Consider the following 27,028-nt stretch of genomic DNA (forward strand, 5'->3'; position numbering starts at 1 on the left):
ATCTCTAATATAAGGCTTCTCAAGGTTTCTCCTCCTGAGGCCTCAAAAGTCAAATATGATGAATCCACATCAAGTCTATGCCAAAATAAAAAAAAAAGCTTGTCTTCTGAACCCCATCTGTCATACAATGAGGCATTATGGAACCAATCCTGTTGATACACCAGAGATTGCTCCAATTATAAAATGTGTAGTAATTTCCACTGGAGTGTAAGGCTATGTTTCTTAATCACAAAGATGCAGCGATTTTGGCCCCAAAAAACTCATACGTTTTTGCCGCACTTTACCAGTTTGCGTTTTTTTTAAGGTAAATCTATTGACTGGAAGGGCTCAAACGCAAAAAGAATTGACATGCTGCATCTTGGCTAAATCTTCAAAAACATACATAGCCAAAAAATGATGCACCGTGGGGACAGCAAAATAGAAATCTCATAGACTTTGCTGGGAGAAGGAAATGCATGCATTTGGGGGCATCTTTGTGACCTCAAAAAAGCACCCAAAATACAATTAAAGATGCAGTGTGTGAACATAGCCTAACAGATAAGGTAGCTGGGGCTCAGAGGAAGAGTGACCTTTACGTGAAACAGCTGGTAGCCAATTTTGTCTCAGCTGTCCTTATTTTCTATGTGGAGCCAAATTAAAGAGATGTGCAAAGTGGCAAGCTACCTTTTTTTTTTTTTTAAGTGGAATTTTTCTATGGTGGGCAACACCTGAGTAAATGATATTGCTAATTGAGCTTATGGATTCATCAATGGACACTGGGTGTCAATAGAGAGCAGTACCGGGTCGCTGTCTTCTATTGTTTTGGATTCCTCAATGGTGTAGTCCACCTCACAGTTTGAGAAGCTTTGTCCTTGTAAATTACATTAGATCTAGTCATTGTTCTTTACATGTACCTATCATGGTAACACGTTGAGGAGTGGTGTGTGTCCAAGGTACAGTTTGGTGGTATGAGTAGTAGGTGGTCATTTATATCTGAGCATTGACGTTCTTCTCTTTCATACTAAATCGTGACCTTGGAATAACATTTCATTGCCATGAGATGTATGGGTCATGAACTTTTTATGTTGTTTTTATTTCTATTATGCAGACGCAATGTAGAAACCTATAAATAAAAAACAATCGTTATTCTCTCCGGGGAAAACCTTTCTTCACGACTTCACCATGGCAATTAGAATAGATCCCTGGATGAATGACCCATCTTGTGCAAACGATTATACATGACTTGCATATCATATCTTACTAGAAAAGCGTCCATACACCTTGTGAGAAGCTAAGGATTTCACATATATTGCATTATTTATCTGTACTAATCCTGAGTAACAGCCAGGGTTGCGCTCAAATTGTATTCTCCATTCTACATGCTTTACACATTAAATATTCCAGTTTTCTCCCATGACTGAAAACCTGCAGGGTTTTTTTTTCTGGTCGAATACCACTAAGGGTACATGCCCACGATCAGTGTTACTCGCGTTCTGGACACATCCTATTTTTGCTGCTTCCAAATCGCAGCATTTTACATTAGAAGCAAAGTGGATGGTATTAATAGAAATCTCACGTCCACGGTGCTTCTTATTTACGCTGTATAATCTGACCTGCAGTGTTTTACCGAGCCGCAGCATGTCCATTTATCTTGCTAGTGCGCTCATTTTGCGGTGTGGATTTTTCCCATAGACTTGCATTAGATGCGGAAAATTTGCAGGTAAAAAAACGCAGATTCGTTTTTGGTGGATTTCCGCTGCAGAAGCACACACAAAAAAAAATACCAGGAAGTTTAAAAAACTAAACTTTATTTAACACCTTTACTACCCAAGACATATCTATACGTCCAAGGGAGCCTCCGAGCCTGCATAATTCCCCGCACATGCCTGCTGACATGATCTGGTAACAGGCACCCTCGCCTTTTAACCCCTTAGATCACACTGTTAAACTTTGATAGCGCGATGTAACATGCTCCAGTGGGGATCGTGCTGTTCCCCTCCGCCATCTGCGGTCTGTGACAGAATCACAGGGTGCAAGTAGGTTATCATAATTCTGGCAGAGCGCCGGCGTTCACAGTTAGGCCTAAGCCACACGGCATGAAAATCGGAGTGAGTGGAATGCGATAAAACATTGCATTCCACTCGGACCATTATTAGCCTGTGTGCCAGCACCCATGAGCGATTAATTACTCAGCCCTAATCGGACTGAGAAAACAGTCGCAGCATGCTGCGGGTACAATGCGTTCCTGGTTTCTCACACCCATTCAAGTCTATGGGGAGCGAGAAAAATCGCACTGCACTCGCAAACACCGGTGTAATGTGAGTGCAGAGTAAGAATGGCAATAGCCGGCTACAGAGGAGAGAGGGAGATACATCTCTCCCTCCCCTGTTCAGCACTGGCCCTCCCCTCCTCAGTGAAGGCCCGCAGCTGTGGTCCGATCGTGTGATCAGACCTCAGTCGCAGTGACACTCTGTTCCTGCTGTGCTGCCAGCGTGAGCAGAGTGTCATGCGAGGATCGCATGTGGCCCCGGCCTAACACAGCATTTCTGCTGTTCAGAGCAGAGGGATATTGAAGCACCGATCTGAACAGCAGAAGCTATTGGAGAATGCAGGTTTAAAGAGAATAGTAAAATAAATTTTAAAAGGTAAAAAAAATATGGAGGGAAAAAAAAAACACACGGGCATTTCTGGAAGCGGTGATACCAATCTATCAAAGATAAAATCAGATTGGCAAACTTCAAAGCAAGAACAAAATCAAAACGCCATAATTATGGGGTGTTTTTTTTGGTCTCCACGACATTGCATTAAAATGAATAACAGGTGATCAAAACATCGTATCTTCATGAAAATGGTACATTTTAAAGATGCCCAAGAAGCAAATAAGCCATAACAGAGTCCTAGATCCTGAAAAATTAGAATGTATGGGTCTTGAAACATGGCGACAATTTTTTTTTTTTTTTTGTTTTTTTTTTATACACCACTTAGATAAAAGTAAAATATACATGTTTGGTATCTACAACCCCGTACTGACCTGGGGAATCCTAATACCAGGTCAGTTTTACAGAACTACGAACAGGATAAATTAAAAAAATACGTAATTGCACTTTTTTGCCATTTTACCACACGTGGAATTTTACATTACAGTGTGGGGCAGAACGTCATTCAAAAGTACAACTCTTCTCATACGGCTGTATGGACGGAAAAATAAAAAAGTTATGGCTCTAGGAAGAAGGGAAGGAGAAAACAAAAAACGAAAAATCGCTGGGTGCTAAAGGAGTTAAAGGATAATACACCAAAGAAAAAAAATCACTCTAAAAACGCACCCCTAAAACAGAATGAAAAAAGCAAGTAAATTAAGGTGTGGAGATGGTGTCAAAATTCTACATTGTCAAATTAAAGGGATACGGATTGTGGGAATGTACCCTAAATGTGACCAGTTTTGTAAATAACAAAAAAAAACACCCTGAGTTGAGCATCGACACTTCACAAAATCTGAGGTCGGTTGTTGGCGTCGGGGCCCATAGTCTCCGTTTTTGATGGCGCTGGATAATATAAAGGAACGTACAGTTGTATACAGTGTTTTGACCTGACAACCTGATTCTGACTTCTGCGTCTCTGACAAATTGCTCATGATGCGAGTAAAGATATATCTGACTTTCCCCAAAGGCAAAAATGTAGTTCCTGTTTGTCCTGGCTAATAGGGGGAGAGGGATCTTCAGCTATACTGTAGTGTAAGCCTTTCTATAAGGCATATGGAGAGGCTTGTCATTCCAAGTTGTTCTGCTTATCTATAAATAGTAAATGTCAAGATTTGTGCTAATTGATTCCATAGCAAACCTCGAAACACGTCATACAGGAGAATGGAGCATGCCGCAATATAGACACAAACTATTGACAGTCTATTGTCTGCGTGCATGTGGAAGTGTAAAAGCTTTTTGTGAGCATATGCAAACTCTTTAAATATTAAAGAAATTGCATGTTTTAGGATTGAGAGCAAGCCTGAGAAATACGACTAGACAAGCAGAAACTATTACAATCTGCAGAAGCCACTCAAATCGGCAATCTATCATTTCAGGGATTTGTACAGACAAACTATACTTACTGCAGCTTGGACAACAGTTGCTTTGCAAATTACTGTGATGGGCAAGATCTCCAGGATGGGGCCAAATGGTCAATCATACATTCCACTAAGTGTTTTTTTTCTTTCCTTTTATTGAATTTGTGCATAGGGGACCTTAAATCTTCAAGTTTGCAGACCCTCTGTAACCACAGACTTATGAATCCTCACATTGCACACACTGCGCTGTGAGTATTCTTCAGTGTCAGAGCTGGGAACGGTGGTCATATGAACGAATATGCATACTCCCCGCCAGAATCCGGCTAGATAGGCACAGTTTGGTGTAATTCAACTATATTGGGCAAGGCAACTGCCCTGTATTCAGATTCTGGTTGGGAACATGTATATACTGAAACTGCTAAATCCTCACAGTGCGAGCAACACGAGGATGCACAAGTCTGCAGTCTCAGAGCGGACAACTTCTTTTAGGCCTAAGACACACAACATGAAAATCAGACCAAGTGGAATGCGATAAAAGATCGCATTCCACTCGGACCAATATTAGCCTATGTGTCTGCACCCATGAGCGATTTTCTGGGCCCCAATCGGGCCTAGAAAACAATCGCAGCATGCTGCGATTGTAATGCAAGACTTTCTCTCGCACCCATTCAAGTCTATGGGGTGAGAGAAAGATCGCACTGCACTCGCGGTACACCGGTGTACGCGAGTGCAGGCCGAGAATCGCAATAGTCGGCAGCTGAGGAGAGAGGGAGATAAATCCCTCCCTCTCCTCCGCGCTGGCCCGCCCCTCTTCAGTGTCGGCCCACCCCCGCAGCTGAGGTCCGATCGGACCTCAGTCGCAGTGACAGCGCATGACACTCTGCTCCCGCTGTGCTGCCAGCGCGAGCAGAGTGTCATTCGAGGATCGCATTAGTCCCCGTGTGGCCCCGGCCTAAAGGGAACCCTGCAGCTGATTCATGCTGCCTGAATCACAGCCGCATGCATCATAGTCCTGCTCTGTTATTTCAAATGTGTCATAGATGGGATGACTGGTCAGGGGCACCTAGGCTGACCCTCAGACTGGGCACCCCGCACTGTCCCTTTAGCTTAGAGGTGCGCTTGATGCTAGCGAGGTCTGAGTCGCCACAGTGACCCTAACTCCTGTCCAACACCTGGTGTAACTGCCCTCCCCCTCCTCCACCCAAGGGGTGAGCAGTTACCATAGTCACAAACCCCACAACTAAACAAGGACTGAGGAAAAACCAATGCTCATACACATGGCAACCAAACACAAAGGAGCGACAATAGGTGCACAGGAGAAAATAACCTAAAAGGGAGGAAGTAAACAGACAACCGGAAAACTTCCACACCGTACAATAAGCACACCACAGATCACAAAAATTGGATCACCACAATAAGACTGGAATCGCTGCACAACCTGGAGCTATCATTGGCATGGAGTAGCAGGATCCAGAATCTTATATAGGAAGGAAACAGCTGTGATTTAGTAATTGGGAACCTGAGCTCCTAACAGAGTTCCTCAGGGCAGCAGGATTTAACTCCTGCAGGACTGAGGAACAGAACACATGAAACAGCCAACGCCCAGCTATGGCAGAACAACTGACATCAGGTTGCCTGTCAGGCTCTGTGCAGTGTGAACAGAGGCCAACACCCTGGCCAGAGATTATCTTGCTTGAAAGTGGTCAAAGAAGCTGATTCCTGTCAACTTTTTCTTTTCACACTGCCCTTAAATAACAGATCTCTCCCTATACTTATGTATAGTAAGAGACTTGTTATTCAAGGGTACTGCGGAGGGAAACCAGCTTCTAAATGTAGGTTTTCCCTGAAATCACACAGGCGACTTTGATTCATGCTGCCTGTGTGTACACTTGAACTACTTTCTATCATTTTCAGCCTTCTGGATATAGACCTTAGTCAGCTATGATCAAATTGGCCTTGTCCAACTAATTCTATCTTAAGAACCATTTGGTGCATGGTTCAAGATGCTTCTATTGCAATGTTTTACCAATCAGTCACAAGTATTCATAACCGCTTTATAGCCTTCTTCTTAGCATGATCATTTAAAAAATGAAAAGTACATGTGTTTATAGCTGCTCATAATGAAAAGAGGCATGCTGTCACCTTTGACAGCTCGTAGTCCCTGTTCTGTCGGCAGGGTTTCTGGAAATTACATAGTCTTCTATGTCATTAGTAGTAGTAATAATCATTTATATAGCGCTATTAATTCCACAGCACTTTCCATACATCAGCAACACTGTTCCCATTGGGGCTCACAATCTAGAGTCCCTATCTGTATATCTTTGTAGTGTGGTAGGAAACCGGAGTACCTGGAGGAAACCCACGCAAACACGGGGAGAGCATACAAACTCCTTACAGATGTTGTCCTTGGTGGGATTTGAACCCAGGACCCCTAAGACTGCAGTGCTAACCACTGAGCCACCATGCCGTCCTAGTAAATCAGTTAAAAGTAAAAACTGTGTATAACGACTAGGGGATAATGCAGCATCTCAGTATAAGGGGATGAGACGCAGGTGGTGGAGAGCCCTGACAGATACAGCGGTTACACAGAACAATGGTTTACAGCCTGTTTAGGCAGCGCTCACATCAGCTGTATTTTGCCGCAAAGCGTTTCAGTCCATTCATTTCCAATGGAATCACGGCAAGATGCGGTTACGTGCGTCACACACAACCGCATGTGACTGCATCTTGCTGCGATTCCATTGGAAATTAATGGAACTTACTGATTTGTGCCAGATCCGGCTTTGCGGCAAAATACCGCTGATGTGAGCATTGCGTTAGACAAGCCGGCCACATGTGTGCACAGAACAATCCCTAATGATTGAATTACCCTGATTATATTTCATGTTATTGGCAGCGTGTCACTTGTGCTAATAACCGGGTTTGCTTCTTTGTCGGTTGCTTACCATACAGTTTAGATACATGGGCTTCCTATGAATGTTTGTCTTCTGATCGGACCATAACCCTATAGAGGAAGATCTCCTCCATTCAGCAGTCCTAGTGGTGATTGAGTATCGGCAGTGATTGGCTTCCGTGTGTCGTGTATACAGCAGTCCATCATTGTGAGGCGGGCGTGGAGAGACTGAGTGCTCTGCCCAGGAATACATCAGACTCCTAAACACTGTCCGGTACATACTCTATCAGGGATTACATCTTCTAGACTTTCATCATCCAGATGGTAATGGTACACTTTCTAATTGCAATATCGATCATAGTTTCCTCCTCTGAAGGCACTTTACTGTAAGCATTGCTAATGAAGAGAATTAATAATCATATATACAGCAACTGAGCAATTTATCCAAATATACGGTAGTGTCTAACAACAATAAAGTCTCCATGATGAAACCTGAGCGGTGGGTGACAAGGTTGTGCGCATGGCTCCTCATCCGATTCCACAATATATGATAATTGTCTTACGTTGGGCACCTGCCATGTAGTCTGTGCTTGCTGGAAAGTCTCCTAAGTAATGATTGTTGTTCTGTTTATTTTTATTTTTTTTGTGCAAATAGTAATTAAAGCTCACTGCTGAGTGTGAAGTTTCTTCCTCGCTAATGGCTATAGCTTTATTGTGCCTCTCTTGCTTTTCTGTTTCCACACTAAATGTGACTTATAAGAAGTCTCTATGCCACTGCGGTAGTCCGATCTCAGAATGACGGCAATAGAAAACATGATGGAAACGTTTGAGGCTTTGTCCATTGCTGCCAGCATCCTCTTGTATGATGCTGCGGTGATGAAGCATACTGCTGCCAGCCAGCTGAGACTTTGCACTTATAGGACAATGTGAGGCATGGCTCTCCAAACCCAGATAATTACCACGGGCCACTTTCAGCGGCTGGAAAAATGATCCGTCCCAGAGCATAATGCACAACGCGTCTGTATTGGCAGGGTTATAAATAGATGGACCCTGGAGAGGTTTATTTTGCTAGTCTGAGTACAGTATCGGATCACTGTATAGTATCTCCACCCTGCCTACTGACCATGTACACTCCTTAGCAGTCATTGCCATTCAGCTAACTGGTTCCAGCAATGGTGACCAGTGCCCATCTGCTCGCTTACTTTGAGTGTATGTAGTTTTAGTAACATAGATCTATAGCATCATTGTATCATCGACCATAACATGTCCATCCGGTTCAAGCAAAGCATGGGGAGGGATGTTGTTGAGGTGAAGCAGTAAGGGTAATTTATTTCAGATTTTGTTTTTTGCATATTCCATACAAGGCTATATTACTAATTGTACAGTGATGTATCACTAGAAGCATTAAAACTAAAATACCTCTAAACTCTAAATATGTTGCATATATTACTGTGTGTATTAATATCACTCTACTATCTTATATAATCACCACTAAAAAACATAACATGAGCATAAAAATATATAAAAAGCAGAGCAAGGTGTAAAAAAACTAACCTTGTCATCAATAGAATAGGGGATAACTTGTTGATTGTAGAAAGTCAGAATCGAGTGCAGGTGTACATATTTAGCTTCCACACCAATCATTGTCTATGGGACTGCAGGGAAAGGTCAAAGACTGCTCTGTGGATGAGTGGAGGTAGCAGTCCGGTGTTCAAATTGGAATAGTGTAAACACAATCTCCATTCACCCCCAGGATACCCTGCAACTTCATTGAGTTTGGCAACCGAATCTTGAAGGCCAAGGCTTAAGGCCCCTTTACACACTGAGACTTTCAGCGATCCCACCAGCGATCCCAACCTGGCCGGGATCGCTACAAAGTCTCTGGTGAGCTGTCAAACAGGCAAACCTGGCCAACGACGCAACAGCGATCCGGACCTGCAGAACGACCTAGCTAGTCAAACACTGGAAACGAGTGATGTGTCACAATATCTGTCAATCACTATTCTCTGTCAGTCGGTCTTTCCCTCTCGGTCTCTATTCTCTCTCTGTCGGTCCGTCACTATCTCTGTCCCTCTCTCACAGTCTGTCGGTCATTTTCCCCTCCTCTCTCATACTCACCGATCCCCGGCGCGGCGCTGCACGGCATTCACACTGCTGCGGCGGCTTTTACTATTTTGAAAAAGCCGGCCGCTCATTAAACAATTTCTTATTCCCTACTTTCTTCGCCCACAGGCGCCTATGATTGGTTGCAAAAGTAGACAAGGCACTCCCAAAATGCTTAGAATGAAGGTTTATTTATGTGCTTAATGTGCTTATAACGTTTTCGGTCCTATTTGGACCTTCATCAGTAGCACATACGTGGAAGAGAAAGTGTGTGGGCTGTCAGGCGCGGTATCCACCGCTGCATGGGGGCTGCTATCAATGATTGGTTGCGGTGAGACACGCCCCCACGCTGAGTGACAGGTGTCTCACTGCACCCAATCACAGCAGCCGGTGGGCGTGTCTATACTGTGCAGTGAAATAAATAATTAAAAAAAAACGGCGTGCGGTCCCCCCCAATTTTAATACCAGCCAGATAAAGCCATACGGCTGAAGGCTGGTATTCTCAGGATGAGGAGCTCCACGTTATGGGGAGCCCCCAGCCTAACAATATCAGTCAGCAGCTGATTAATCATGGAAGGCATCTCGGGGAGACGCCTGACATGATTAATCTAGGACTTATTGTCAGCTATGGGCTTCCAATAACTCCTTATTACCCCGATTTGTCAACGCACCAGGGCAAATCCGGAAGAGCCGGGTACAGTTCCAGAACTGTCACATATAATGTATGCGGCAATTCTGGGCGGCTGCTGACTGATATTGTTAGGCTGGGGGGCTCCCCATAACGTGGAGCTCCCCATCCTGAGAATACCAGCCTTCAGTCGTATGGCTTTATCTGGCTGGTATTAAAATGGGGGGGACTGCACGCCGTTTTTTTTAAATATTTAATTATTTATTTCACTGCACAGTATAGACCCGCCCACCGGCTGCTGTGATTGGGTGCAGTGAGACACCTGTCACTCAGCGTGGGGGCGTGTCTCATTGCAACCAATCATAGGCACCTGTGGGCGGGGAAAGTAGGGAATACGAAATTGTTTAATGAGCGGCCGACTTTTTCAAAATGGTAAAAGCCGCCGCAGCAGTGTGAATGCCGTGCAGTGCCGCACCGGGGATCGGTGAGTATGAGAGAGGAGGGGAAAATGATCGACAGACTGTGAGAGAGGGACAGAGAGTGACGGACCGACAGAGAGAATAGAGACCGAGAGGGAGAGACCGACTGACAGAGAATAGTGATTGACAGATATTGTGACACATCACTCGTTTCCAATGTTTTAAGTCCCCTTTACACACTGAGACTTTCTAGCGATCATGCTGCACAGCGGGAAACAAAGGACCAAAGAATGGTCCTGAACGATTTGTAGCGATCAGCAACTTCACAGCAGGGGCCAGGACGCTGATGTGTTTCACACACTGCAATGTCGCTGGGGAGGTCGCTATAACATCACAAAACCGGTGACGTTACAGCGATGTAGTTTGCGATGTTGCAGTGTGTAAATCCACCTTTTAGACAAGCACCCTTTTGATATCCTACTCACCAACAATAGAGTTGTGTTGATCTCCAGCACAAATCCACGAGGTGAGCCTTTAATCATATACGGCCTTATCTATTTGTACAGGCTTACTCACCCTATCAGCTTACGTGTATAGGTCTCTCCAATTTTCTTTTATTTTGTTCCTGAAGGACTGTGCTCGGCAGTCCTATAGACTACAACTGGAGCAGAATCTGTGCATTCACATCTCCACTCTACTCCGAGATAGGGCTTAATCTTTCAAATATTAATGGTCTATACCCATTCATCAATCATCTAGCCCAGGGGTGGGGAACCTCCGGCCCGCGGGCCGTATACGGCCCGTGACGACATTTTATGCGGCCCCCGGGCACATTCCCGGGGACCATTGTGCTTTGGTGGCAGCCGCACTTTTCCCGGCTGCCGGCCCTTTAAATCCCACTGCCTGATGCCCTGTGGGTAGATGCTAGAATGTATGGGCTCTCTCCAGATCCTGACTTCCAGGACCTGACTGCAGCCCATACATTCTAGGCTTATCCCCGGCCTGTGTGCTCTGGTGGGCGGGTAAGCAGCACGCTGCGATAAAGTCACACAGAAGAGCTGCAGCAGGTTTACCAGCCTCCCGAAACTGTGCTGTGTGTGTGTGTGACTCTCCCTCCCCCTCACTGCGAGTACTCAACCCATCGCTGCCCCCCCCCGCTCAGTGGTGTGTACCCCCTCGTACTGTGTACCCCCCAATGCTGTGTGTACCCCCTCGTGCTGTATGTACCCCCTAGTGCAGTGTGTACCCCCTAGTGCAGTGTGTACCCCCTAGTACAGTGAGTACCCCCTAGTACAGTGAGTACCCCCTAATGCTGTGTGTACCCCTTAATGCTGTGTGTACCCCTTAATGCTGTGTGTACCCCTTAATGCTGTGTGTACCCCCTCGTGCTGTGTACCCCCTCGTGCTGTGTATACCCCCTCGTGCTGTGTATACCCCCTCGTGCTGTGTATACCCCCTCGTGCTGTGTATACCCCCTCGTGCTGTGTATACCCCCTCGTGCTGTGTACCTCCTAGTACAGTGTGTATCCCCCAGTGCTGTATGTACCCCCTAGTGCTGTGTGTACCCCCTCGTGCTGTATGTACCCCCCAATGCTGTGTGTACCCCCTAGTGCAGTGTGTACCCCCTAGTGCAGTGTGTACCCCCTAGTGCAGTGTGTACCCCCTAGTACAGTGAGTATTCCCTAATGCTGTGTGTACCCCCTAATGCCGTGTGTACCCCTTAATGCCGTGTGTACTCCCTTGTGCTGTGTACTCCCTTGTGCTGTGTACCCCTTAATGCTGTGTGTACCCCCTCGTGCTGTGTACCCCCTCGTGCTGTGTACCCCCTCGTGCTGTGTGTACCCCCTCGTGCTGTGTGTACCCCCTCGTGCTGTGTGTACCCCCTCGTGCTGTTTACCTCCTAGTACAGTGTGTACCCCCAGGTGCTGTGTGTACCCCCTAGTGCTGTGTGTACCCCCCTAATGCTGTGTACACCACAGTGCTGTGTACCCCCTCAGCGCGGTGTAACCCCTCACTGCTGTCCGTGCCCCCCCTAGTGCTGTCTGTACCCCCTGGGTGATGTCTATGCCCCCCCACCAGTGCTGTCCGCACCACCTAATGCTGTCCATGCTGCCACCAGTGCTGTCCATGCCACGGTGAGTGCTGTCTGTGCCCCCCTTATGCTGTCCATGCTCCCCAGTGCTGTGTGCCACCCCTCAGTGCTCTTAACTCGCTACTGCTGTCTGTACCCTCCCACTGCTTTCTATGCTCCCCAGTCCGTGCTCTCCTGTTGATGTCTATGTTCCCCCAGACCTGTCTGTCTCCCTCGTGCTGCCACCCAGTGCAGTCCGTGCTGCCACCCAGTGCAGTCCGTGCTGCCACCCAGTGCAGTCCGTGCTGCCACCCAGTGCAGTCCGTGCTGCCACCCAGTGCAGTCCGTGCTGCCACCCAGTGCAGTGCGTGCTGCCACCCAGTGCTGTGCGTGTCCCCAGTAATGCCTGTGCCACCGCCAGGGCTGTCCATGCCCCCTACTGATGTATATGCCCCAGCCCCTCCTGTGATGTATATGCCCCATCCCCTCCTGTGATGTATATGCCCCAGCCCCTCCTGTGATGTGTACTCCCAGTGTCTCCTGTAATTTATGCGCCCCGGCCCCTCCTGTGATGTGTATGCCCCCAGCATCTCCAGACAGAGACAAACCTGGAAAAGCAGCTGTGAGAAACAAGATGATCAATATCACCGAACATCACAATCGTACCAAAGAGAAGCAGCTCCGGCCACCACAATAGGGGTGAGTTAATTAATCGTTTGACCAAATATAGCAGGGTTATTTTTCAGGTTGATAATGTTGTGCGGCCCCCAAAGGTTAGTAGGAAATTCCAAATGGCCCCCGGCAGTAAAAAGGTTCCCCACCCCTGATCTAGCCAGTAAATGCATACACATTGTCAAACTGTTAGAACATTGAGCTTGGTCGGTAGGAATTACTATCTACACCTAATTCTCTATCAACATCTATAACCCTGGCTGATGCCAAGACACCTGTTACTAATTGGGTCCATAGGAGGTCTATAGTCACCATGAGTATTTGCATCAAATACATGTTGCAGCACATGTGTAGGCATGTTCAGGCATCTCCTTATACCAGCTAGTAAAGATTACATATCTCCTAAACACCGGAAGGAGATCGTAAGCAAGAGGCGGATTGGTGCTAACTGCCAAAGCAGTGCTCCACTTAAAAAACCTTCCCTCTTTCAATCAGTGGTATGACATGAAGGCTTGTGTCAGTGTTTGCAAAGGGGACATATCAGATTTATAGTGAGAAATTGACGTTTTCTAAAGCATTGTGTGTATCTGCTAATAACAATTTAAGCATCTTAACTAATATTGATTTAATGGTAAACTTTATTGTTTATCCCAGAGGCTGATCTCCAAGGTTTCTTACAATAAAGTTGTTACGCCATTTTTATTTGAGACTTGCAAGCAACCATTGAAAATGTTTCACACAAGATTTGTAGCCATTTAAGTATACGTGAAGAGCGAGCATGCTCGGTACTGCTCATAACTCAATGGAGCATCTGAGTGCTTGGGTACTCGAGGAGCTTGACTGAGTATTGTAGGTGCTCGGATGTTTCATCCATGAAACAACAACCGCAACGCACAGGCTCTCTTCACCGCATGATGTGTGCAGGCACCACAGGGAGAGCCATTCACAGCTTGTCTCCCACTAGGGGTAAAGTAATATTTTCAGATGTAGTATATCAAATGAAAGGATAAACACCCTCTCCCTGGAAATGCTCTGTTTGGGCAGCTTGTCTCTCCACCCACTGCCATAATCTTTGGCTTCCATTATACTCGTTACTTGAGTTGAGGCCGTCCGAACGTCTGACCTGCTCGACTTGAGTATAGAGCACCCGAGCATTTTAGTGCTCGCCCAATAATAAGAAATGTAATGGTGTATGGTGTTTTTTTTTTTTTTGTTTGTTGTTTAATCTGAATAATGAAAAATCTCGTTTAGTATCATGCTATAAATAGCTTTTTTGTTCACCTCCGTCCTTTCCTAATCTATAAGGTCTGAATAAAGTGTACTTTCCTGGAATTCTTCCCTATTCTCCTGTTAGTCATGGCGGTATAGTTGCCATGACTATACAGTCGGGGTTCCTCGGGGTTCAGTCTTAGGCCCCCTCCTGTTCTCTATACACTGCCCCTATTGGACAAACTATCAGAAGATTTGGTTTCTGGTACCATCTCTATGCTGATGACACCCAACTGTACACATCTTCTCCTGACATCACCCCTGCACTATTACAAAATACTACCGATTGTCCGCTGTCTCCAACATCATGGCCTGCCTCTATCTAAAACTGAACCTGTGAAAAACTGAACTCATATTTCCTCCCTCCCCCAACCTTCTGAACCCCAATATTACCATTTGTGTGTGGCTCTACCATTACGCCCCCGCAGCACGCCCGCTGTCTTGGGGTGATATTTGACTCCGATCTTTCCTTCACTCCCCACATTCGTTCACTCGCTCGTTCTTGTCAATTCCACCTCAACATCATCTCTAGAATTCGTCCTTTTTTACCGTTGACTCTGCAAAAACTTACTGTCGTTCTTCATTCTCGCCTGGATTATTGTAATTCTTTACTAATTAGTCTCCCATTCCTCTTCATGTACTTTTTTTACACTCTGTACCAGTATAAATTCTTACTGGCGGCCCGTCCATGCAGCTGATTTTGAATCCCCTATTAAATCAATGGCTGGACCATACATAACAAGCTTTTCTCCCCCCCCCCCCCCTTCACCTTTTGTGCCTCCCCTATTTCCTCATAGAGTGTAAAGGCCACGTCTCACTAAGCAACATCGCTAGCAACTTCGCTGCTGAGGCACGACTTTTGTGACTCAACAGCGATGTTGCTAGCGATGTTACTGTGTGTGACATCCAGCAACAACCTGGCCCCTGCTGTGAGGTCGCCGGTTGTTGCTGAATGTCCTGGACTATTTTTTAGTTGTTGCTCTCCCGCTGTGAAGCGCACATCGCTGTGTGTGACAGCGAGACAGCAACAACTGAATGTGCAGAGAGCAGGAGCCGGCTTCTGCGGACGCTGGTAACCAAGGTAAACATCGGGTAACCAAGAAGCCCTTTCCTTGGTTACCCGATATTTACCTTTGTTACCAGCGTCCGCCGCTCTCGCGCTGTCAGTGCCGGCTCCCTGCATACATAGCCAGACTACACATTGGGTAATTAACCCGATGTGTACTCTGGCTAGGAGTGCAGGGAGCCAGCGCTAAGCGGTGTGCGCTGGTAACCAAGGTAAATATCGGGTTGGTTACCCGGTATTTACCTTAGTTACCAAGCGCAGCATCACTTCCACGCGTCGCTGCTGGCTGGGGGCTGGTCACTGGTTGCTGGTGAGATCTGCCTGTTTGACAGCTCACCAGCAACCCGTGTAGCAACGCTCCAGCGATCCCTGCCAGGTCGGGTTGCTGCTGGGCTCGCTGGAGCGTCGCTTAGTGTGACGGTACCTTAAGCTTACGAGCAGGGCCCTCACTCCTCTTGGTATCTTAATTTTGTATTGTCTCATGTTGTCTGTACATGTCCCCTTTGAAATGTAAAGCGCTGTGGAATATGCTGGCGCTATAGAAATAAAAATTATTCTATTATTGCTTATTGAGGTCTTGAGTACCACCTCTGGCTGGAGGACTTCTTCCTGTTTGATTTGTCAAAGTGGTTTGCTTCTTTAATAAGGAAAGCAAACCCTAAACACTATGAAATAACAGAAGGGGTACCTGCTCTCCCTGGGGCAATCGCCGGCTCCCCGCAGCTGCTCAGTTTTTGATTGCAATGATGACATGGTGATTACGCGCATCAGCGCTGTAACCAATCACTAAGCTCAACGGCTTGTGCCGTCTACCTTTGCGAAGATGCTCAGCTTATGGGGTCTGCTACAGCGAATGTAGGATGTCACCGTGATCTCCATGCCGCAGCCGAGACCTGGGCAGTGGCATGCGGCTCATTACTGGACCCAGGGAGAGTGTATACCTTCTTTGCTTATTTTGGGGCATATGGGTGGCACTTTCCAGAACTTGTAAAATGTCTTCACACTAGAAGTCCCAGAGAGGGGTCATTTAACATTTCTACCATTGAAACCCTATGGAGCTCAAAATTCCTGGGACTTCTAGTATTAATGTGTGTGTTATTGTAAACGGTTGTGCTGAGTCAGCGGGTGCCGATAGCTCGGATGCCCAAACATTGTCATCAAAGATATCCCTCATTAAGTAGATTTGGCAGCAAGACTAAAATTGGAATTTAAAGCTTTCCTATGGTTTGTAGAATACATAAACAGCACTGAAAAGCAACTAGTAGTAAGTAATAAGCTGTTCTGAATATTTTACGTGATTTTAAATTGGCCCATTTCCCAGTTCTGTAAGAATGAGTTTATAAGAGCTGAACCATGGCAAAACATTGCAATTGAGCTCTTTCTGTTATCATACAAAGCAGTTGCTTCATTGTGAAATTACTTAGCACTATATGTGGTAAGCGGAGAGCTTGTTTTTATATCTTGTGTCTTCAACATTGTCTAAATACACAGTATACCAACCATATTAATGCACAGCCATAAACGGCAACAATTAATCCATTGTCTAGCCAGCCATGTACATAATACTGCTTTTTGGTGATAACAAAATAGAAATATAGAAACAAAATCATGTAGTAAGTGATAATCTAGGAAGTTTGACTTGATCCCATGTTATAAAAGAAAGGTTTCATAGAAGTTGATTATCATAAGCCAACTATACTTAGGTAAGTTCCGGCTCAGAATAAACTGTAATATGTGTAAGGAACTACTTGTAGCTATCATGTTATGTACCGTATTCTGCATCATAGGTTTTTCTCATTGCAGGCACTAAATTTGTATTTGCAATTGACTCTGGGTTGGTTAGACTAGCTGCAATGTCTCCCATACACCACATGCAGAGTAATTCTTGCACTTTTAGGCCCTGTGCGCACTTGCCGGTTTTTGCCACGGATTTCCTGCGGTTTTGCTGCATGTTTCGCTGCAGAAAATGTTCATAACATCTCTGCAGTGAATCACCAGCAAAACCTATGGGGAAAAAAAATGCTGTGCGCACTATGCGGATTTTGACAGCTGCATGTTTTGCTGCGGGATTCCCGCAGCAAAAACAATTGCATGTCAATTCTTTTCCGCACGTCGCTGCAGGATTTCACTCCATTGACTGCAATGTAATCGTGAAATCCCGCAGGGAATAACGCAGGCAGGAAATTCCGTGCGGTTCATTGCGTTTTCCTGCGTTATTCCCTGCGGTATTTCGCGGTTTACCTGCGGTAATGTTCAGCACTGCCTGCGGTTTGCAGGGAAGTGATGTCATTATGACAGGAAGAGGAAGCGGAGCAGAGAGTAAACACACACAGATCACAGACATCACAGACATAGAACACAGACACAGACATAAAGAATACACATAGAAAGCAAACGGAAATATAGAAAAAAAAATCGAAGTGGGCTCCGCTGTATTTTTAGCATCCAGCCAAGGTAAACACACAGCGACGGCCCGGTATTCTCAGGCTGAGGAGGGCGAGGGGCTGGGTTAATGTCCCCCGCCTCCCTCCCACCTCCTGCAGCCGAGAATATCAGCCGCAGCTGCCCCGGGACTGTCGCATGCATTATGCGGCAGTACCGGAGTTTCCCCAACTCTGCTAGATGCCGTGATGCAGTGGCGATCCAGGTAATGAGTTAATGGCGGCGAATCGCCGCCACTAAGTCTAGGCTTGATCATAGCAGCGTCTATGTGACAGCTGACATGATCAACCCGTAAGTAAAGTGAAAAAACACACACACTGAAAAATCCTTTTATTTTAAATAAAACACAAAAAAGCCTCGTTCACCCGTTTATTAACCCCCCGAAACAAAGCTCCGACGTAATCCACAGGTCCTGCGCTGCTTACATCCAGCCGCGACTGACACTGACACAGGCTGAATGCAGCCTCGCAGCGAGACAGCAGAGGTAATTACCGGTCATTTCCCACGGCCGGTAATGTAAACTCACTACTGACCGTGAGAAATACAGCGAACTGTCCTCTCTCTCTCTCTCTCTCTCTCTCTCTCTCTCTCTCTCTCTCTCTCTCTCTCTATCTATATATCAATGTATGTATGTAAACAATGTTTGTGTTTCTATTCACCTTCACCCCTATAATACTTCACTTTCTACTGCCCCCTCTGATCCCTAAAGCCAGTAATGAACTATTCATCTCTCCCTCCATCCTCCCCACCCATCTTACCTTCCCCTCAGATATTTTCCTCCTCTTTTCACCCAGTGTCTCCAGACACACACGTCCATCTCATGGCCTCTCCTGCTCCCACTTACTAACACTCTCATTGCTTCTCCTCACTGCTGGGGATATTGCTTCAAATCCTGGTCCTCCTCACCACATCCCTATTGTCACTTCAAACCCTCTTCAACAACCTAACACAAATTTCCGCAACCTCACAAACCTCATTCCCATTCACCCAGCCCCCGCTCCCCCAGTCCCACTAACAGGAGCTCTATGGAACGCTCGCTCTGTCTGCAACAAACTATCCTACAATCATGATCTGTTCATCACTAATAAACTCTCCTTCCTCGCCATCACAGAAACCTGGCTCACCCCCTCTGACACTGCCTCTCCTGCTGCACTTTCTTATGGCGGTCTCCAACTCTCTCACACTCCCCGCCCCACTAACAAGCATGGTGGAGGAGTTGGTTTGCTCCTGTCCGACCAATGCTCCTTTACACCAATTCCACTACCACCCTCTGTCACGCTCCCATCTTTTGAGGTGCACTCCGTACGCATCAACGCCCCCTCCAACCTTCAGCTGGCTGTCATTTACCGCCCTCCAGGGCCAGCCACTGCCTTTTTTGACCATTTCACCACCTGGCTACTACACTTCCTTTCCACCGACATCCCCACCATCATCATAGGTGATTTCAACATCCCCATTGACACTTCCCACTCATCTGTCTCCAAACTTCTAACACTCGCTTCCTCCTTCGGCCTCACCCAATGGTCTTCTGCAGCTACTCACAAAGATGGCCACACGCTGGACCTCATCTTCACTCACCTCTGTTCCCTATCTAACCTCTCTAACTTGCCCCTCCCCCTGTCTGACCACAACCTACTCACATTCTCTTCCCTCTCTTCTCCAAGTATGCAACCCCCCCTCCACAAATTTTCACACCCTCGCAGAAATATCAAACACATTGATTTACACGCCCTTTCTCAGTCCCTTCTCCCCCTCACAGACATTGCATTTCTACATGATGCAGATGCCGCTGCAACTTTATACAACACTACAATCTCTGCAGCTCTCGAATCAGCTGCCCCCCTCACACACACCAAAACCCGCACAATCAACAGGCAACCCTGGCACACAAGGCAGACTAAAGAACTAAGACGGGCCTCCAGAATTGCTGAGCGCAGATGGAAGAGGTCTCACTCCACTGAGCACTTCATTGCATATAGAGAGTCCCTCACCACTTTCAAGTCCACACTCACTGCTGCAAAACAAACCTACTTCTCATCCCTCATATCTTCTTTCTCTCACAACCCTAAACAGCTATTCAACACTTTCAATTCTCTCCTCCGTCCTCCGGCACCACCTCCCTCTCCTCTCAGCTGAAGACTTTGCCTCTTTCTTCAAGCGGAAGATTGACAACATCAGATCAAGCTTTGGCCCACAATCCCCACAGCCCCTCAGCATAGCTACTCATCCCTCTTCCTCCAAATCCAGCTTCTCCACCATGACAGAAAACAATCTCTCCACTCTACTCTCAAGATCACATCTAACCACCTGTGCACTGGACCCGCTCCCATCGCACCTCATCCCCAACATCACCGCAGTCCTCATCCCAGCCCTAACCCATCTCTTCAACCTATCACTAGCAAGTGGTGTATTCCCTTCATGCTTTAAACATGCCTCTATTACACCCATCCTCAAAAAGCCCTCCCTTGACCCATCCTCTGTGTCAAACTATCGCCCCATATCCCTTCTCCCCTACGCCTCAAAACTACTGGAACAGCATGTCCATCTTGAATTGTCCTCATACCTCTCCTCCTGCTCCCTCTTTGACCGGCTTCAATCTGGCTTCCGACCACATCATTCTACCGAAACTGCCCTAACCAAAGTCACCAATGATCTACTAACCGCCAAAGCCAAGCGACACTACTCTATCTTTTCCTGATACCTGATCCTGATCCTCCTGGACCTGTCCTCTGCCTTCGACACAGTAGACCATTCCCTCCTACTACAGATTCTCTCATCTCTGGGCATCACAGACTTGGCCCTATCTTGGATCTCCTCATACCTAACCGACCGAACTTTCAGCGTCTCCCATTCTCACACCACTTCCTCATCTCGCCCCCTATCTGTCGGTGTCCCCCAAGGCTCAGTTCTTGGACCCCTGCTGTTCTCAATCTACACCTTCGGCCTGGGACAGCTCATAGAGTCCCACGGCTTCCAGTATCATCTCTATGCCGATGACACACAGATCTACCTCTCTGGACCTGACATTACCTTTCTACTAACCAAAATACCACAATGTCTCTCTGCTATTTCATCCTTCTCTGCACGATTCCTAAAACTTAACATGGACAAAACAGAGTTTGTCTTTCCTCCTCCTCACTCACCTCCTCCAACAAGCCTTTCCATCAAACTCGATGGTTGCTCACTCACCCCAGTCTCACAAGCTCGTTGCCTTGGAGTGACCCTCGACTCTGCTCTATCCTTCAAGCCACACATCCAACCCCTCTTCAACTCATGCCGATTACAACTCAAAAATATCTCCCGGATCCGTGCTTTCCTTAACCAAGAATCTGCAAAAACATTAGTGCATGCCCTCATCATCTCCCGCCTCGACTACTGCAACCTCCTGCTCTCTGGCCTACCTTCCAACACTCTTGCACCCCTCCAATCTATCCTAAACTCTGCAGCCCGCTTAATCCACCTCTCCCCTCGCTACTCCCCAGCCTTGCCACTCTGCCAATCCCTTCACTGGCTTCCCATCGCCCAACGACTCCAGTTCAAAACATTAACCATGACATACAAAGCCATGCACAACCTGTCTCCTCCCTACATCTGTGACCTAGTCTCCCGGTACCTACCTGCACGCAACCTTAGATCCTCACAAGATCTCCTTCTCTGCTAGTCTCTTATCTCCTCTTCCCACAATCGTGTACAAGATTTCTCCCGCGCATCCCCCATACTCTGGAACGCTCTACCTCAGCACATCAGACTCTCCACTACCATGGAAAGCTTCAAGAGGAACCTCAAGACCCACCTCTTCCAACAAGCCTACAACCTACAATAGCCCTCAGTCCAGTAGACCACTGCACAACCAGCTCTGTCCTCACCTATTGTACCATCACCCATTCCCTGTAGACTGTGAGCCCTCGCGGGCAGGGTCCTCTCTCCTCCTATACCAGTCTGTCTTGTACTGTTAATGATTGTTGTACGTATACCCTCTTTCACTTGTAAAGCGCCATGGAATAAATGGCGCTATAATAATAAATAATAATAAAATATCAATCCCTCTTTCTATTCTTCTGTCTATTTATCTATCTACTATCTATCTCAGAAGGAAATGACTTTTTTTTCTTAATGTGCTTTATTGCATTGAATGCAATAAAACACATGTACCAAACCGCACGCGGCAAAACCGCGAACAATACCGCGGTAAAACCGCGGCAAACCGCATGCGGTTTTCGGGTGCGGTTTGCCGCGTTTTTTTACCGCGGGTGCGGTAATCTTTTAATGCCTGCGGAATTTTCTTGGGAAAATTCCATTTTCCAGTGCGCACAGGGCCTTATTCCTTAGTAGACAGACAGAAACAGCAGCATGGAAGAAATTATACACAGTAGAGAGCAGTGTAGGTAGGGTGAGGTAAGACTTGTTAGATAAATCTATTGGATTCAGGAGAGGTGATTGGCTGGCCAGTCTCGTAGCTCGGTCTTTCTCCAAAACCAATTTATCTTTGCTCTGTGTTTGGGATCCTGGTAGATGGCATCAGATTTTTATCAAGATGGTTTCTGGTCATTTGTCTATTCATCCTTCCTTCAATTACAGTGCCTTGCGAAAGTATTCGCCCACCCACCCCCCCCCCCCCTTGAATTTTTCAACCTTTTCCCACATTTCAGGCTTCAAACATAAAGATAAAAATGTTAATGTTATGGTGAAGAGTCAACAACAAGTGGGACACAGTTGTGAAGTTGAATGATACTTATTGCTTGTTTAAAACTTTTTAAAAAAATAACTGAAAATTGGGGCGAACAATATTATTCGTCTCCTTATGTTAAAACTTTGTAGCGCCACCTTTTGCTGCAATTACAGCTGCAGGTCGCTTGGGGTATGTCTCTATCAGTTTTGCACATTGAGAGACTGAAATTCTTGCCCATTCTTCCTTTGCAAACGGCTCGAGCTGAGTGAGGTTGGATGGAGAGCGTTTATGAACAGCAGTTTTCAGCTCTTTCCACAGATTCTCGATTGGCTTCAGGTCTGGACGTTGACTTGGCCATTGTAACACCTGGATACGTTTATTTCTGAACCATTCCATTGTAGAGTTTGCTTTGTTTGGGATCATTGTCCTGTTGGAAGACAAATCTCTGTCCCAGTCTCAGGTCTTTTGCAGATTCGAACAGGTTTTCTTCAAGAATTGTCCTGTATTTGGCTCCATCCATCCTCCCATTAATTTTAACCATCTTCCCTGTCACTGTTGAAGAAAAGCGGGCCCAAACCATGATGATGCCACCACCATGACAGTGGGGATGGTGTGTTCAGGGTGATGAGCTGTGTTGCTTTTACGCCAAACATATCGTTTGGCATTATGCCCAAATAGTTCGTGTGTCTCCCAGGTGGCTTGTGGCAAACTTTAAACAATACTTTTTATGCATATTTTTGAGAAATGGCTGTCTCCTTGCCACTCTTCCATAAAGGCCAGATTTGTGCAGTGTACGACTGATTGTTGTCCTATGGACAGACTCTCCCACCTCCGCTCTAGATCTCTGCAGTTCATTCAGAGTGATCATGGGCCTCTTGGCTGCATCTCTGATCAGTCTTCTCCTTGTTTGAGATGAAAGTTTGGATGGACGGCTGGGTCTTGGTAGATTTGCAGTGGTATGATACTCCTTCAATTTCAATATGATCGCTTGCACAGTGCTCCTTGGGATGTTTTCAAGTTTTGGAAATCTTTTTGTAACCAAATCTGGCTTTAAACTTCTCCACAACAGTATCACAGACCAGCCTGTTGTGTTCCTTGGTCTTCATGATGCTATCGGCGCTTTAAACAGAACACTGAGACTATCACAGAGCAGGTGCATTTATATGGAGACTTGATTACACACAGGTGGCTTATATTTATCATCATCAGTCATTTAGGACAACATTGGATCATTCAGAAATCATCAATGAACTTCTGGAGTGAGTTTGCTGCACTGAAAGTAAAGGGGATGAATAATATTGCACGCCCCACTTTTCAGCTATTTTTATTTTTTAAAAATTTTTTAAATTAAGCAATAAGTTTCATTCAACTTCACAATTGTGTCCCACTTGATGTTGATTCTTCCCCATAACATTAAAATTTTTATCGTTATGGTTGAAGCCTGAAATGTGGAAAAAGGTTGAAAAATTCAAGGGAGCCGAATACTTTCGCAAGGCACTGGATATGATGAAAAACAGCCCCACACTATGGTGTTCCCAGCTCCAAACTTCACTGTTGATATGTTTTTTGAGGTGATATACAGTGCCTTTTGGCCTGCAAACATAATGTGTATTATAGCATCCAATAAGTTCAACCCCTTCACCCCCTGGTGACTTTTCGATTTTTTGTTTTTGGTTTTTTTTTTGTTTTTTTTTTTTTTGCTCCTTTCTTCCAAGACCTGTAACGGTTTTATTTTTCCATCAATCTTCCCATATGAGGGCTGCTTTGTTTTTTTTGTGGGATGAGTTGTACTTTTAAATTAAACCATGAGTTTTACCATATAGTGTACTTGAAACCAGGCAAAAAAAATCCAAGTGCGGAGAAAATTGTAAAAAAAAAAAAAAAAAGTGTGCGTGCACAATTGTTTTTGTGGTATTTTATTCAGTGTTCACTATATGGTAAAACTGATGTCAGGTCCGGTACGAGTAGTCGCTGGCTCTTGGACAATTCTTCTGATACTTATTTTCACTCTGTTTTGAAACCTTGCAGGGAGCACCTCATCGTAGCCGATCTATGCTGAAAAATTATGTTCTTTCAACTTTCAGATAATGGCCTCAACAGTGCTCACTGGATCCTTCAGTAGTTGAGAAATTCTTCTGTAGCTAATGGCATTAGTATATTTTGCAAACGTAAGGTTGGGAAGGTCTTGAAACGGCTCACTGGTTTTACCTATTATGAGATGTTTCTTGTGTGGCACCTTGGTAATGAGTCACCTTTTTATAGGCCATTAGCTGATATATTTTATTTTAATTTTTTTAAGTAGCATGATTGCTTTCTAATTCCTGATACATTTCAGCTGCTGTCATGACTTTCTATGGCTTTTTGCACCTCTTTCATCATGTGTTCATTTTTAGTGTTACATATAATTTATGGACATCTGTGGTTTGATTTCTTTGCCAGTGTGGATTGGATGGGTTTTTACCAACATCTGGTGAGCAATTCATGTCAATAGCGCCTTTAGAAATATATTTTAGAAAATTGGTGACGTGTTCAACACTTATTTCACAGTGTGTAATGTAATCAAACTACACACGTGTTATACGTATGTGTTTATTCAATATCTAGTTAGTACTATGTAACTATACTGTACATGAATTCTGCAATTTCTGCATAGGCTCATGCACTTTGATCATAACAAATGCAAAGTACCTCATGTTTTTACCTATCTGCAAAAGGGTGTCTTCTACTAGATGGGATAGTAGACTAAAGACTCGCCTTTGGCCTCAAACCGGGGAAGGATAGGATTCAGCTTTATATAGTTCTTATTAAAAACAGTCTTGGAAACTGTACATGGGGTCTAAGGCCTTAAGGGATTGTAACATCCCCCATTGCACACAGCAGAAAAATAGAAATTAGTGAGCACTACCTACAGTAAGAAATGAATACACAGGTACATTGTTTGTCTTGTAGCTACAGTGCACTTGCACCTGTGTAATCACTGACTACTTTAGGTAGTGCTCACCTTTTTTTTACTTTGAATGCAATTTTTCATTGTATGTAAAATATGGTTCTATAGATACGACAATATTTGTCTAACTATATCTCTCCTTCTTTTCTTTAGTGGAATTGGTCGCAATTGGCCCTGGGCTTCTGGAGGCAGTAGTATCTTGGCCGAATTTGGAACCCTACACCTAGAGTTTATACACTTAAGTGAAGTATCTGGAAATCCTCTTTTTGCTGAGAAGGTAATTGCCAAATGTGACTGTAGATAAAAACAAAAGATGTTTAGATTTTAGTTCTTCTTTAACGTTTTATACATTTAATAGAATAATGCATTAGTCAATTTTTTTTAAAACATTTCCTAGTTAAGGTTATATTAGCTAATGTAACCTTACCACCGTCCAATACCTACATTTCAACACTGTGACAATAGGAAATCTGCTGGATTTGTAATTTTCTAGCAGCACAGTTCTACACCTTAATTAAAGGGGTACATTCTTGTTTCGGAAAAAAAAGAAGAAACAATGTGTGCTTTACTCGCTTTCCTTAGGCTCTTGTTCTGAGTATCGGCCACTGCTCTCGGTGTCTGTTATTTCCTGCAGCTAATAATGGTGTAGGTGGTAATAGCCGCTCATAGCCACTTAATTCAAAGAATGGCTGTCCACCTGAGATATATAAGCTTCAGAGAACACTGTGCGAAGCCGTGGAGGAGTCGCCGTGGAGCATCGCTTTCTCCCACCGGGGGGAATGAAGGGTGTAAGAGAAAAAAAACACACACACCACTTCGCACATATGGGCTTAAATGTATGCCTGCGCTGGGGTGACTGCATGTGGCGGGGCTAAGAAGCCCAGACACTGCAGATACCGGTTATATTAAATAGCATCTGACTCCAACAGCTGCGGGCAAAGCTGGTGCCGGCGGCCCTTTGTGTTCATCTGAAGACCTCGATTTTCATGATTGCTGTATATAACAATATGAACTCAAGTATTGGAGCTTCATTGATGAAGTAAAAATGTTACGGGTCCTGGAAAATGGCGACACAACCCTGATTTAATTATTTTAAAACAAACCTCTGAATTTATTTTTTCACCACTCAATTTAAAAAAAACAAAACAAAACAAAAACCTGCACATTTAGTATTACCGTAAATGTATTGTCCTTGAGAATAGGGTTTTAATGAACACCGTAAAACCAACACCCCCCAAAAATGTTGAATTGCATATTATTCACCATTTCACCCTATTTTGATTTTTTTTTTTTTCCCTGTTATACATGCACCTGATACACTAAAATGAAGGGTGTCATTCAAAAATACAACTTGTCCTGCAAAAACAGACCCACATAGGGCTATGTCAATGGAAAATTGTAAAAGTTATGATATTTGGAAGAAAAGGGAAAAAAAATTGCCTGGACCTGAAGAGGTCAATGATGCACCTGGAGTCCTGAGCTAGAAAGAACACGAGAAATGTGACGTGTGCGGTACGGTCTACCCAAGGATTTATGTCCCCATTATCCCTGTACTTCTATCTGAGGGCATCCTCTCTGCTAAATTTACCATAATAAGAAATGTCTAGTTAGATTTTAGGAGTATTGAGCGTATCCATACGTTAAATGCCGAGCAGAAAGTCAAAACATACCTGCACCTATATCTGCATGACTACAAAAAATTCAATAAAAAGATCAAATCATTGCATGTACACCTAAAAGTAAGCTCAGCTCGCAAATGTTCAGTAAGCCCCACACCGCTTCATTAAGAAAATGGGGACACAAACCAGATTCT

General features: G+C 45.1%; 1 protein-coding gene across 1 annotated transcript in view; it reads left to right on the forward strand.

The window, feature by feature from the left end:
* MAN1A1 (mannosidase alpha class 1A member 1) overlaps window positions 1–27,028 on the forward strand; it is a 306,505-nt gene that overhangs the window by 233,763 nt on the left and 45,714 nt on the right. The window contains exon 6 of the mRNA XM_075340007.1: window positions 25,369–25,492. Coding sequence (XP_075196122.1) covers window positions 25,369–25,492 — 124 coding nt within the window. The remainder of the gene's footprint in view (window positions 1–25,368; window positions 25,493–27,028) is intronic.

This window comes from Anomaloglossus baeobatrachus, chromosome 3, assembly GCF_048569485.1.
Source record: "Anomaloglossus baeobatrachus isolate aAnoBae1 chromosome 3, aAnoBae1.hap1, whole genome shotgun sequence".
Classification (NCBI taxonomy): Eukaryota; Metazoa; Chordata; class Amphibia; order Anura; family Aromobatidae; genus Anomaloglossus; species Anomaloglossus baeobatrachus.